At 39.2% G+C, this 15,891-nt stretch overlaps 1 protein-coding gene across 1 annotated transcript in view; it reads right to left on the bottom strand.

The window, feature by feature from the left end:
- Positions 1 to 15,891, bottom strand: part of CNTNAP2 (contactin associated protein 2) — a 2,342,027-nt gene that overhangs the window by 1,009,464 nt on the left and 1,316,672 nt on the right. Inside the window, exon 11 of the mRNA XM_042248972.2 lies at positions 11,070 to 11,241. Coding sequence (XP_042104906.1) covers positions 11,070 to 11,241 — 172 coding nt within the window. The remainder of the gene's footprint in view (positions 1 to 11,069; positions 11,242 to 15,891) is intronic.

Here is a 15,891-nt window from a genome sequence, read left to right as displayed (position 1 = left end):
CAGGACTTCACTTTCACTTTCAAACTGATGGTTTTATCTTGCCTTTCTACAACCCTTTAATTTGGCTCTAATGGAAATGATCTTTTTTTGTCCCTACCTACTTGAAAGTGTAGTATTTAATTAGATTAAATTAGTAATATTTAATCTAATATAGTATTAAATTAGTAATATTTAATTAGAGCATGTTATTATAATAATGAGTATGGCTTGCATAAATGAGTCTGGGAATGAATACTTCACTCCCACACAACACTTGGGGGATTATGAGGAGTGAAAAATGGTAGCCTACTAGCTCCAATTCTTCATCCACCAGGCTACGGGATCACTACTAACATTTTAAAAAGCAAACAGTGAGTGTCTATTAATCCATAAAGTCAGTTTAAGGGCAGGGTAATTAAATGAGTTCTTAGAGTTCATTCAAACTTTTGCAATATAACTAAGAAACTGACAAGAGCAATTATCTTAAGAAGAAAATATTTGTTAAGAAAGATGTTTTAAATATATTCTTTAATCACTTGCTTTTGTTTTTTTCCTTCAGGTAATCTAATATTAAAAGAAAGAAATAAAATTTAATGACTCATTTAAATCTCTCTGTAGTTGATTTAGCTACATATTAAAATTATTTATCTTTTTCCTTCCTGCTTATCTTCAAACACATAACTGCTTTCTGACATTGCTTTTATGCACCAGGCCTTCCTTGGGATTTAAATGTCAAAGCATAGCTATATGCCACACCAAAAGCAAATGCAGTGTTCTTTTGTCCTCATACATGGAATACATCAAAGAAGAATAAGGCTGCTGTTGAATCTTAAAATGGTTAATTCAAGCTTTTCTTCCCCTTTTCTCCTAGGAGGGTTATCTCCTCTGACATTTCACTACTGTATTTTCTTAATAAATCAAGTTTTGTCACTCTAGTACTTTATTTGTACTTAAAGCCACTCTGAGATCACTTCAGAGAGGCAACTGATTTGAACATGGGTTCACCTGGTATGTAATATTTTAGGTCACTGAATTTTATGTATTTTTTTGCTACAATAGATGACTGTGGTTTGAATGTTTAAGTATAAACAGGTCACTCCTCTCTAGATCCTTCTATAAGAAAGCAAATGGCTCTGGCAATGCAATTAAAGACCAAAGGGTTACCTGAGGTTAGCTTGGGAGGCCAAGAATGTTTATACAAAGAGACATCCTTCTAACATCAACAATGAATCAGATCTAGCATGAGAAAATACGCCTCTCCATGAAACTACTAATAAATAACTTTGACTTACCTCGTGGCTCAGAAGTCAAAGAATCAACCTGTAATGCAGGAGACCCAAGTTTGATCCCTGAGTCAGGAAGATCCCCTGGAGGAGGGCATTGCAACCCACTCCAGTATTCTTGCCTGGAGAGTCCCATGGACAGGGGAACTTGGTGGGCTTATGGTCCATAGCGTCGCAAAGTCAGACATGACTAATGCGACTTAGCATGCATGCACGAATACATAATTTAGGCCAAAGGAGGAACTAACACAGCCATTTGCAATATAAAATTGATGGAGTCCCAGACAGGGAGTAAACAGAGGTAAGGTGAGAAGACAAAGCAGGTAACAATAAGGAATCACAGTATGAACGTCATGTAAGAAAAGTATGACTGGATTAGGTAACTAGTCTTTTTAATATTTTTTATTTTGAGCTGGAGATCTGGTTTTAGGACCCCGAATACCTTCTATCCTAAGGGTATTTTTGAAGGGTGTTTCCTAAAAAGAACTCTAGCTTCACACCAGGAAAATTGCTTGCTGGCTCCAGCTCTCAGGGAATGAATTCCAGCTGACCTGTTCTTTGCTGCTTTGAAGTTTGATGAGTCAGAGCCACAGTGAAGTCAGACTTGAACAGGCATGAAGTTCTGAATAATGTGAAGTTCATCTGAGAGACCTTCTGCCTCTTTTAAGCACTTTTGCATAATTATTATGAAGGGAAGTAAGATATTCCCGGAAACCTACACTTTGGTAATAAGAATCTAATGATAGAAGACAAAATGAGAAGCAGGAGCACAGCTCGACACCAGTCTAATTGACATGAACATTTGTAGAGTCGAATGGAAGGCATGGCCAGGCTGGAAACCTATGAAAAGATGTCAGGCTCACTGGGTGGCGATTTGTAGGCAGCAATATCCAGATGCAGCAGAAACTCTGGCATAAATAGTGTCACTACAGAAACACCCATGTTTGTGAGACAGACTTTCCTTTTTCCTATAGTGGAAATACTTTTTAGATATTTCAAGTCAAAGTTTTTATTTTATTTATCTTTCTGGTTCAATTGATCAATGCCGTTTTTCACAAAGAGGAGGGGCTGGGAGAATTTACCTCTGGACACTGGAATAGGGGAAAAAAACAAAAACAAAAAAACTAGCAGATTCAATTTTGTGGATTCAATTTTGTGAATTGGGGTTGAAAGAGCTCTGTCTTTGAGAACAAAAGAGAGGAACGTCTTAGGACAGCATAGGTCTGATGAGTGACCTCCCTCCATTAGCATTAAAGTTCCAGGAGGAAATGTTCCCTGAGTGAGCCTTAATAAGTGCATATTGACTGAATGGATCTCAGCAGAGACTTACAAATCCTCGGGTGGTGGCGGCCTGTGCCTCCCTTTCCACATTTGGGAACCTGATTTCTAAGAGGCCCATGTCAGCTTGAGTTGTACAGAGTAGAATGGAGCTGAGGCAGAGGGGGCCCTAAGATAGTCATCGCCACTCCCCATACCCACAGCCAGGCACACACCATCATTAATTTCAGCTTTTACGCGGTTTGCAAAAGATCTCAAAATCCCTGAGTGTCCCAGCAGGGTATGTGAAAATGCTTGGATGGCCAGTAGACAAGATAAAGGACTCAGGAGAAGATCTTTGCCCAGAGAGGACACAGATCTTGAGTGACCAACCATCTTGGTTTACTCAGAACCATGGGGGTTTCTCTAGGTCAAACACCCTCAATCCTAAAAGCAAGGTCAGTTCAGTTCAGTTCAGTCGCTCAGTCATGTCTGACTCTTTGTGACCCCATGAATTGCAGCACCCCAGGCCTCCCTGTCCATCACCAATTCCCGGAGTTCACTCAGATTCACGTCCATCGAGTCAGTGATGCCATCCAGCCATCTCATCCTCGGTTGTCCCCTTCTTCTCCTGCCCTCAATCCCTTCCAGCATCAAAGTCTTTTCCAATGAAGCAAGATGGTCCCTGGCAAACTGGGATGAGTTACCTTCCTACTCCAATCCCCAAACCTGAGCCGGGCACAAGCCAGGACTGATCCCACAGCCAGAAGGAAGAACTGCAGGGCAGTGGGGCTGGCTCCTGAAGACAAAGCTGCCAGAAACCCACTCCTCTGCTGATGTGATGTAAGTTGCCTGGGCCTGACCAAAAGGCTAAATGGGAAGAGTCAAGGAGGACACGTAAAATGGGATAGTAGCCCCAAATGGCAGCTTGGCTTTGACTAAGTTTGAATCACATATTGACTTTATACACACACACACACACACACACACACACACACACACACACATACACACACACATATGTATATGGATATATACGTAGTTATTAGGGCACCTGAATGTATGTGTTCCAATATTTTTTGCTGCTATACACTGGAAATGGGAGCTTATGAACAAATGAGGATCAATTTTAAAAAATTTAAAAAAAGATGCTACATGCTTTCTTCATCTCAGGACTGTAAATCTTAACCTTGTTGTATAAAGTCATGACCACCTTCCGAATTCTTGGTATTAATCCACTTATGCACTGTTCACCTTTCCGGCAGAATTAGCTTCGTCTTGAAGCATCTCACACTGTATCTATCCAACTCTCATTTAAGTGTTCTTCTAAAAAATCATTTACTTATTCTTTCCTTTCAAGGAAAAGAAAATCAAACAAACTTGGTAGATATTCTGAAAAAGAAAGCATTGAATTAAAAAATAAAATCTGGGTCTGTGATTATGCACTGCCATCCAAAAATAAAATGAAGACTTAATTACTAACTCAGAAATAGGATCCAGTCTATTCACAGTTTCTCAAGGGGTAATTTTGTGGGCTGCACTTAAGCCGTGATGTTTACTCTTCCTTTTCCGCTCTCTGTGCTATCCAGACATTTCCTGGTTTTGTTTCTTAATATATTTACATGGGAGGTTATAGGAAAGGTAAAGAAGACTCTAATTAACTGCTTTTTCTATCAGAGGCTGATTAACAATATGAATTTGCTTTGTCCTCTAAACAGCCATTTAGCCTCCAAGTTCCAATCTCTAAAGGACATCACTGAGATGCAGCTTAATACATCTGAAAATAAATGTATCATCTTCTCTTTCAAAGTCATTTTCATAATTAGGAATTTGTTCCTCTATGTTCTGGTAAAATGATGGTATTGGTTGATTTTAGACATGGAGGATGAAGAAAGCACAGATGCTTTCAGCTTCGATAAAAGTAATATTTGACTCACAGTGATTTAAATAAACAACGGTTGCTTTTCTTCCCACACAAAAAGGAGGGCAAGTAGTTACTGACTCTGGTTCACTGGAGCTCTGGTTTTCTTGATCATACAGCTCCAGGCATGGTATCTATATTTGAACAAGGACAATGGAGGGGGAGGGTGGAACCTCTGCATTAGGAAAATAAACGCTTTCTCAGAACACTTTATCTGACTTCTGCTTACCTGTCATTAACTAGGACCATGACCCAACACTGCTGTGGGTGACAAGGAAAGTCTCTCTCTCTGGCAGCTAACCTATGAGGGGGATCTTAGGTTTGATACAGAAGTCACAGCTAGCAAAACAGACTTTTCTGCGACTCACAAAACAAAAATTTTGCCTAACCAGTCATGAACACCACCTACTTCAGCTCAAAATATTTTCACACCAGCTTCTTCACTCCATGTGTCCTGAATTAGAATCATAGATAAACAAATCAAATTCAAGCTCTACAAGGATTCACAAATTCCACCTTATGGTACAGCAACTCTTGTAGTTTAAAAATTATGGCCGATACCTGCCAGGACCCTTCTAGGACTTACTCAGACCTCTTTCCTCACTCCCTTCCTCCTGCATGTCATCTGAGATGCCCCTTGGTTCTCCTTCGGTTCTCCCTTGCAGGAAGAAGTGCATAAACCTCACTTTAATAGGGATGCTTCTGAAGGCTTTTTTTTTTTTTTTTTTTTTGCTCAGATTTTCACACCCAGAAAAAGAATAGGAGGAAGTGGGTGGAGGACAAGAGTTGAGTCTGGCGCCTGGAGATGTTTGCCATAGAGAAGGAAAAATGCCAGGGCATTGGGAACAGATGAAAGATGGTACTTGTGCAAGGAGAAACAAGATTATCTGCTAGATACACTCTGGCAACTGATGGTTTGATGAAGTCCTCTTCCATAAGAGCAGGGTCTCACTCAAAGGGTAAAGCTACAGGCTTCTGATGTTGGAAGAGGCTTCTTGTCCGCTACGTACCCTCTCCCTTTCCAGTTCTATAGCTCTTTATGAAATACAGCAGAAGAAACCAGAGGTCTTCAATAGATAAACGTGATGATCTTATCAGACGCAGCATCTCATTGCTTAATCGGCAGTTGTGTGCTTGTGAGATATGTGTATCCAACTATCTTCTTGAAATGTCCACTTAGATGTCAACAGACCTTTCAACTCATGGCCAGCACTGAATTCCTCATTTTCCCTTCTGCCCCATGACTAACCTTCTCTACCACTAGCCTTCTCATCAGAGGACATGGTAACTCCTTCCTTCCAGTTGCTGTTGCCAAATCATTTGGTTTATCGTCACATCTTCTCTTCTTCTCAGGGCTGGAATCTAGTCCATTAAGAAGCCCTACTGACTCCACTATCTCAGTGTACTCAGAACTGGCCACACCACACTCTCTCTTGTGCTAGCGCCCTGGCCTCTGGACACAGTCTCTCTCACCTGTATTACTATCCCTAGCCCCCAACTTCTACCTTTCCTCTCCCCACAGACAAGAGTTAGCCTTCAAAACTGTAAGCTAAATTGTGCCACTGCTCTACTCAGAAGCCTGCAATGCCTCCCTACTTCTCTCAGAATGGAAGCCAGACCCTTACGATGACCTACAGGTCTCCAGGACCTGGGCTCTATGACTGTCTTACGATGACCTTCAGGTCTCCAGGACCTGGCCTCTATGATTGTCTTACGACGACCTACAGGTCTCCAGGACCTGGCCTCTATGACTGTCTTACGACGACCTACAGGTCTCCAGGACCTGGCCTCTATGACTGTCTTACAATGACCTACAGGTCTCCAGGACCTGGCCTCTATGACTGTCTTACGACGACCTACAGGTCTCCAGGACCTGGCCTCTATGACTGTCTTACGACGACCTACAGGTCTCCAGGACCTGGCCTCTATGATTGTCTTACGACGACCTTCAGGTCTCCAGGACCTGGCCTCTATGACTGTCTTACGACGACCTTCAGGTCTCCAGGACCTGGCCTCTATGACTGTCTTACGATGACCTTCAGGTCTCCAGGACCTGGCCTCTATGACTGTCTTACGACGACCTACAGGTCTCCAGGACCTGGCCTCTATGACTGTCTTACGACGACCTACAGGTCTCCAGGACCTGGCCTCTATGGTTGTCTTGGCCTCTTTTGGGGATCTGCTCCTCATCCTTGCAAACCTGCCACCCAAGCCACTTGCTGATCCTAGATGATGCCAGACAGCCTTGTTTCATTGACTAGCCTCTTTTCCTGTAATTGTTTCCCCCCAAATTGGTGAATTCTTTTACCTTTTCTGGGCTTCCCAAGTGGTGCAGTGGTAAACAATCTACCTGGTAAACAGGTAGAAAGTGAAGTCTCTCAGTCGTGTCCAACTCTTTGCAACCCCATGGACTGTAGCCTATCAGGCTCCTTTGTCCATGGGATTCTCCAGGCAAGAGTACTAGAGTGGGTTGCCACTTCCTTCTTCAGGGGATCTTCCTGACCCAGGGATTGAACCTGGGTCTCCTACAAACAGGTAAACAGTGTTTGTAGTGCTTACTTGTAAACAGGTAAACAGGAGGCACAAGAGACCTGGCTTTGATCTTTGGGTCAGGAAGATCATCCCCTGGAATAGAAAATGGCAACCTACTCCAATATTCTCACCTGGAAAATTCCATGGACAGAGAGCCTGGCAGGCTATAGTCTATGGAGTTGCAAAGAGTAGGAAATGACAGAATGACTGAGTATACATGCATTCTTCTTTCGGGTCTTAAACTCACAAATGAAGCCAACATTAACCAACCTCTTTAAACTACAATCCAACACCAATCTCTTTAAAATGCCAGTCTTCCTTGATTAGCCCAGCTGTTTTTCTTTTTTTCTAAATAGCACATATTCTTACTAACTTACTATAATGTTAATTTATCACATCTTTGCTTCTCCCAGAATGCGAGATTTACAAGTGCAAGGATCTTTGTTTTGCTCAATGATTTAACCTAAGTGCCTAGAACAGTGCCTGGCACCATAGATGCACTCAGAAAATACTACTAAAATCATAATTCTGCAGCTTGGCATGCTTGCTCTCTCCTTGATTCAATGTCATGTTCAGAAAGCAAACATATAAACAAAACGAGGCGTACCTAAATCCACTCCCCCCCATAAAAAAGTTCAAATCATAGAATATTTCAGTATCACACATAGCAAAACTCTTTTACAATCATCTTCCCAAATTATTTTCCTAAGTTCTACTCATAAAATCAATGCAGCTGCTCCTATAATCATAATCTCTAAACATTTTATAAAAATCACACTTGTGATTTCTATTTTTATCCTATGTTTTCAATTTCCCCTTTTTAATTTTTTTTTCAAAAATAGCTCTCAAATCAATCAAGCTGAAATCTGAAAGGATAAAAGTAAGAAAGAGCCAGTGTAGGGCTGCTTAAGGAGAATTTAGGTAGTTTGAAAATAAAATGGTAGCATGGCAGTTGCAAAGTTTCAGTTAGTAAGGGCGTAAGACTGAACCAGAGATGAGCCAGAGATGTTTCATTAAGGAGTCATGGATGGGTCAGAGTTGTGTGAAGACAAGGTAATGGCCCTGGTACTCTCCTATGCAAAGAAAGATTAAAGGTGAGCTCAGCAATGAGCACCTCAATGGTTTAAATGAGGTGAATATAGTTCTGAATTCTACATGCAAAAACACAACACTTCACAGATTAAGACAGAACTGTGCACATTTGGGTGAAAAAGGAATCTGCTATTTCATACATTGTTAATTAATGTACAGAAATCACTGCTCTGGTGATCCTTTCACTGTATATGCTGTACACCTGAAGCTCTAATATAATGATATAGGGCAATTATACCTAAAAAAAAAAAAAAAAGTCAATGCCCTCAAAAAATAAGACAAGCTGAGAAGGTATTCAATAGTGGGTTAGGAAACTTGTGATGCATCAGAGGTGATTACTTCTGCATAGGCACTCTTCTGGGTTAGTACCCTGCAGGATAAGAAAGATGTTTTCCTTATTCCGTCAGCTACAGTTCACTCAGCAACACAGACAACGGCACGAAGCCAGTTTGGCAAAAGAACACTTTGTATATTCCTATACCTGCCCCAAACTGAAATGTGCATCCCTATTCCACATTGTCTCTTGTATTCTTCTCCTTACCAGGAAGGCCTGGTTCATTTACCAAAATCTCATTCATTCTTTTGGAGACATTTTAACATCTAATATTGCCATGGGTGTACAACAGTGAAATCTCAACACCTCACCCACACTTCCTCGGTAGCAAACAATTTAAACACAATTCCCAGGAAACATGCTGTTTGGAGTGAAATAACAGCATCACCATAAAACCTAGCCAGTTTACAAAAGCTAGATTAACTAACTTGGGTATTATTGACAGAAATTATTGTATCATTAAAGTTACTGACATAGAAAATAAACGTACTAAAGTGACTCATATGTTATCTGTTACTAAGAGGGGAAATCTTCCTGTATGGAAAATCATTATTAAAATTTATGAATACACAGAGAATATAAGAATATACGTTCTTAGAACATGCATTTTTCAGTTTTTGTGATTACTACCACCACTTGCTTTAGGCAGAAATAACAACTATTACATTATTGATGGCTCAAAAATTAGGAGTATATTTTTATTAAAATTGTTTGTTGCTCTGTTTAAGTATAAATGGTTTAGGCTATAAGTACCTATATTTGCATAAATGCAATAAAAATAAGCACTATGCTATGCCTTATTATAAACATATTAAAGCTTTAAAAATGTACATCCTACAGACATCATAAACTCTAATTTATCATTCACATGAATACTACTTGATTAAGATTATATAAAGCAAGCTTATTTCATAATTGATTATTTTATATATTTTTAAGATTCATTTTATGTCTCTATATGGCTTCCCCAAGGATCTCCTATAAAATGAAGTAAGTTTCAGTTCAGTTCAGTTCAGTTCAGTCGCTCAGTCGTGTCCTACTCTTTGCAACCCCATGAATCACAGCACGCCAGGCCTCCCTGTCTATCACCAACTCCCAGACTTCATTCAAACTCACATCCATTGAGTCAGTGATGCCATCCAGCCATCTCATCCTCTGTCGTCCTCTTTCCCTCCTGCCCCCAATCCCTCCCAGCATCAGTCTTTTCCAATGAATCAACTCTTCGCATGAGGTGGCCAAAGTGCTGAAGTTTCAGCTTTAGGATCATTCCTTCTAAAGAAATCCCAGGGCTGATCTCCTTCAGAATGGACTGGTTGGATCTCCTTGCAGTCCAAGGGACTCTCAAGAGTGAAGTAAGGTTAGAAGAGACTTAAGATCTATATTTTCTTGGGGACAGACTGAGACTTGTGGAATTTTAATTTTCAAAATATAAAATTAAAAATTTTTTCAGAATAAGATAATCCTCTCATAAAAGATTTGAAAATAGGATAGACCATCACCTAAATCCACCAGGTTAAATTCAATCCATAGTTAGATGTAGTTTTTTTGTGGGAAATACATCTCAAAATGAAATATTTTCATGTTGGAATAAAAGGAACTTCTTAGAAGTATGTTATGGTAGTATATGTAATGCTGCCATAATATTTCATATAAAAGTTGTATCTTTCCACCATGTAAGAGGTCAGCTAAGTTTTTATAAAAAGTCTCCTCCTGCCCCCAGATTTGTAAAAACTTATAAGGATGAGATAGCAACACAGTCCAGTACTCTTGCCTAGAAAATCCCATGGACGGAGGAGTTTGGTGCAGGCTGCTGTCCATGGGGTCGCAAAGAGTCGGACACAACTGAGCGACTTCACTTCATAAGGATGAGATCTTGTTATATTTCACTAAGTCTACTTTATAAGCAGACTCAACTACATTAAATATCCTACTTCAATAAATCCCCACATTGCCTGCCAATAATTTTCAACATTTCTTTTCCTCTAAGAGGGGGCTTTATATGGGATCATACACTGAAGATAAGTCCTGACCAAGACAAAGAGAAGGGGGACATTTCTGCTGTGGTCATAGTTTATATGCATGCTGCTGCAGCTGCTAAGTCGCTTCAGTCGTGTCCGACTCTGTGCGACCCCATAGACGGCAGCCCAACAGGCTCCCCCGTCCCTGGGATTCTCTAGGCAAGAACCATGGAGTGGGTTGCCATTTCCTTCTCCAATGCATGAAAGGGAAAAGTGAAAGTGAAGTCGCTCAGTCGTGTCCGACTCCTAGCAACCCCATGGACTGCAGCCTACCAGGCTCCTCTGTCCATGGGATTTGCCAGGCAAGAGTACTGGAGTGGGGGTGTCATCGCCTTCTCTAGTTTATATGCATAGTTTTTTAAAAAATAAACTGAATTCCGTTTCCAGCTGTCACTTGCAAAACTAAATGCAAAATGATCACATTCACCAAGGAGGGTTGAATGGATTCATATGACATCATAGACGGTCATATATAACCATGCCCTGATATGAACATCACTTCTAGTATCACAAACATATACCACAGGCATGGCCAATGGTTCCTGCCACCTTGCCCCATATAGGGTTGTACATTTCAGAGTTTAACTTGTCCTACAACAAAAGCATGAATTTTGAAAGTTTGGCAATTCGAGGTAGGAAGACAGACCACTTACCTGTCTATGATGGCACACATGTCAATGCTGACATTCGCAAAACTTCCAGGCCTCCTTTGCGCCACTTCGGATAAATTTACGAGTTGATCATCCACTTGAATGAGCTGCATGCATCCTTGGAATGAAGGCTGAAGGACAGCGTGACTTGAGTTATTCATCTGGTTCAGATAACCTGTGAGAGAGAAAAAAATGGGAGTGTTCAATTCTGTGTGCGGCATGCTTCACTAAAATTCCTCTGGGTGGTTTTCCCTGACCACGGCCATCGCATCCAACTGCTGTGTTTTGTTGATCCTACTCATGTTGTATTCAATGGGGAAGAATGAATTCTTTTGAGAAAATGGTATTATTTCAGGGGAAGGTGTGAGGGTTGAACCTAGGTGAATGCTTGTCTCTGGGGTCTAGCATCCTTTGTGTTTTCTCTTTTGACATCTTTTTCACCCTGTCAAATCTCTCTGTCCCTGTGTTCATTGCTATACTTCCTCATCTGACTCTGTCTTCAGAGATCAGGAGGTACAATTTTAGACCTTTCCCAGCTATCCAACCATCTTTCTTTTATATCTTCAATATTTACTTCTATTTTCTTAATTTGTTAGAGGCCTGTTATTCAGATGTCAAGAAGTTAAAACTTACTGTGATCAACTAAGGTGGGCTTCTTTTATGAATTAATATCTAACTCAATCCAAAGAGATACTTGCATTACAAATAATTTCTCAATTTATAAAACCCAAAGAAACATAAAAAGATAAATTTAGGCATAAGGGTCAGCTACCCTGCTCTGAATATCCATCTCAGGTAAGGTACCTACTATGATATAGGGAGCAAAAGTGATAAGAAGTAAAACTAAAGTTTTAAAAAGATGAATAACAAGGCAAGAAGAGAAAATTTCTATGAGGATTAGAAACTATTGGTTCTATTATGGAGTAGAACATGCATATGCCAAGGCTGAGATTAGAAACTTTTTCAAAATCTTATTGCAAAGTAACTTTAAAATAGCATCAAAAATCAATTGCCTTATGCCCTTTCAATAGAAAAATTATAATACATGTTATGTATAAAAAACCTGTGGGCCATATGGAATAAATCTTCTTGATCCCATTAAACATCTCCATAGACCCCCAAAGCTACTTTTCATATTGTCCCCATACAAAATTCACCTACCAGAGCAAATTTAAATGCTAGTATTTTTCTGCTTAAAAATCTCAAGTTACTGACAATCTTTTCCATCTAATATTATATTTACAGCAAAAAAATAATAATGTATACAAAGTGGCTGGTATCAAATGAAGTGAAAGTCGCTAAGTCATGTCCAGCTCTTTGAAACCCCGTGGACTATACAGTCCATGGAACTTTCCAGGCCAGAATACTGGAGTGAGTAGCTTTTCCCTTCTCCAAGGGATCTTCCCAACCCAGGGATCGAACCCAGGTATCCTGCATTGCAGGCAGATTCTTTTCCAGCTGAGGCACTGTATAGTCCATGGGATCACAAAGAGTTGGGCACGACTGAGCGACTTTGGTATCAAGATGTGCCATTAATTGGATAAAAGGGAATTTTCAATAAAAACTTTTTCAGAAATTGCCCATTAAGCGATTTTTAAAATGTCCTATTTTGTTTGACTAGCAACAGTGTTTTAAAGTAAAAGAAATCTCCCTTTAATAATGGGTTACATAATTAAAACCTAATGATAATCAATTGATTCCTCTTTAAGGGTTAATCACAGAAGTGTACACAATCATTTTCTATCAACACAGTACTAACTAAAAATAAGGCTACACTTAAGTAAATTTCTTGAGTTAAAAATAAATATAAGGCTCTATTTCAATGTCAAACACACGGTATTCTTTTTTCTTCTTCTTCTTTCTTTTCTGAGTCACATTTTTCCCCCATTTGCACTGACTTAATCCCCTCAGAAAATTGCTGATCTTAGCTAAGTTGTCTATTTAGGCTAACTGTGTGCATACATATGATTTTCAATCTGTCTAATCAAGATGAAATTGAATGGGGTTTAACGTCTAAACTTAGCAGAGAAAAAACATCCAGCTGTAACTTTATTGACTATTCTTAACAAGATGATCACTTGATTCTGGTTTTTGAACCCTTGAAGTCTCTAAATATCCACACTCGCTTTGAAGTATTCCAAAATGGGTAGATGTATTGTGAGAACAAGATCTTCTCTGAAGCAAGGCAGCTGTGTAGCACGCAGATCACTATGGAATGGGTATGGTTAAGTTCATAAAACAAGACTTCATCAGTTACTCATCACAATGTTGTTTACTCCTGGTGAATTTTGGAGTTTGAAGTTATCCAGTCCTTTCGTTTTCCTACGTGAGATACATTCTAGGAGAAAATACTTGTAGTACAAACTTCTACATGTCCATTAAAATGTAGCCATGAAGACTTACGGCTCTTGAAGGGGTTATTAGTAATGGCTGAAAGAAAGGTGAGGAAACGGTGTTCTCAGAAATGGAAGAAAGCTGGATCCTTACTGTGTTGCAGTGGAACTTACTGTGGAAAGTTCAGCAACGCTGTGATACTATTGAAAGTAAATCACTGCACTTAATGAACTTTATCATTAGCTGAGGATATTTCTCTGTATAGTATTCTGGCACCTTCTTTCTGCTTATAGGGGAAAAGGAGAGAAAAACTGTCAAATATGAGGAAGCCAGGTCTTAATGGATTTGAACATAAAATATTTTCTTAAACTTCAGTCTCTCCAGATGTTGAAAAATGCAAAAATTAAGAAATCTCTTCAAGGCAAATTTCAACTACCAGGAAAACGTGATCTAAAGATGATAATGAGGTGTGACTATAAAATCCGTATTAAGACCTCCAACATATATTAGACAATGCTTTCAAGAACCACTCATTCAGACAAAAGAACCTCTATGTAGCTTAGTGGTGTGTCTTACCGAGCCCCTGATTTAAACAATGAAGATTCTAAAAATAATCTTCCTCAGCATATTAGCAGAAGCCCAATGTTAAAAAAGAAAAAAAAAAAACCTTATCTGTATGAAAGTGTAGATAAGGCTTTTGTTTAATGGAGTAAAGCTTAATTACATTTATAGGTATCCTACAAGTTTTTAAGAGAAGTGTACTGGTAGAATATTGACCACTCCCTTATAGTTGGCAATGGCTTAAAGATGCTGTCTCTGATACTGGAAATTTGATACTCTAGCCCAATCCCCTCTCCTTGAAATGAAGGACAGCATATTATTTATTTTCTGTATTAGTTCCCTTTATGTCAAATATAATTTCAGTAAAAATCCTAATGCAATAGTATCTGTGATTCTTTCAATGAGTACCCTAAAGTTCAGGATTTAACATAGTAGATTAATAGCAGGGTTGTTTGGAGGCAAAAAAAAATGCATCTGGGATAGTGAGGTTCAGAAATGAATAGATATAAAATGGATAGAGGGTCAAACTCAATTCAAATTTGATAAATTATTATAAAAATTATATATAGTAAAAAAGTAAAGTCATTTGTTTCAGCTTAGAGCATAAATTTACTACATCTATGGATCTGAAATAAAAAATGTAATGTTTCTATATTGGTTGTTGTTACTGGGTTCTGTGATCTGACAATATGTTGTAACCCCCACGGTGAATTTTAACCGCGTCAGTCTCAATTGCGTCTATCAGTGAGCTGGGCCATTACGTTACCTTACTGGTATGTCTGAAATTTCCATCTTAAGACTTAGCATATAAAACCTTTATACCTGATTTAAAGCTCAACATTTTGCTATTCTCATTGACAAAACAAACACATGCATTTTCACAGTTTTAAAATTTTAACTCAGATATACATTAGTGAAAAATATGCTGATATTTGTTTTGACATTCAAATGCCTATTTAAGTTTTAAACTATAATGTTAACTTGATGGAACAAAAAAACAAACAATAGGCAACAGGCTGAATATTTTACATGTCTGGAAATACACACCTGCATGATGCTATACTTATTTTAAAGTAGGGATATTTAGGAGGTTGAGAAAGGCTAGTGAAATGCTGTAAAGATGCTCAAAACCATTTAGTGTCTTCCTTTCAGTATAATCTTGTGCAAAATTTCTATTAATCTCTACCGTTTACCAAATCTTTCTAAATAATTCACCCTGGTGGAGGTTGGGGCCAAACAAGCAGTGTGTTAGAGTGAGCCAGGAGTGAGCCCAGTGGTGGCTAATGTCTGCAGCCGGCCAAACACACACCCACCTGGCATGGCCAGGAGACTGACTGCAATACAGATCGATGGCGCAAACAAATAAATATATTGAAGATAGTGGGAGCCAGGTTCATACTGGCAGGAAAGGAGGGTACAAATGAAAAGTGGGAGATCTTGAGTGGGTCCTATGGGTTTAGATTGGAATTTATAGTGTGCAATTGTGGTTTTCGGTATATACAGATAGATATAGAAATAAATCTAGATGGAACGGTGTAGATGGTCGACATACAGGCGGTTCCTACCACCCACTGAAGATGATCCGCAGAAGGATTACACCCAGAAGCAATCAGTGTCTTATTTGTTAGTGCTCTAATTAAATGCTAAAAGATGTCCATTCTTAACCTCCTCAAAAAAATTTGAATCACACTGATATACACTGGAAACTAATACAACTATAATTTTTTTTTAAAGTTGTCTATTCTTGCTCACTATGCTTCAGCCATCCCATTCTCTTGTCTGCGCTTCAGGAAAACCAAGCCCGTTCTACCTGGAATTTTCTTCCTCTTTGCATTTTTCATGGCTGACTTATGATTCATGTCAGTTCAAATATCACCTTCTGAGAGGTGACCACTTCAAAAACCATGGTACTTAAAATTATTCTATCCAT

The sequence above is a fragment of the Ovis aries genome, chromosome 4 (genome assembly GCF_016772045.2).
Source record: "Ovis aries strain OAR_USU_Benz2616 breed Rambouillet chromosome 4, ARS-UI_Ramb_v3.0, whole genome shotgun sequence".
Lineage (NCBI taxonomy): Eukaryota > Metazoa > Chordata > Mammalia > Artiodactyla > Bovidae > Ovis > Ovis aries.
This window is presented reverse-complemented; position numbering and strand designations above follow the sequence as displayed.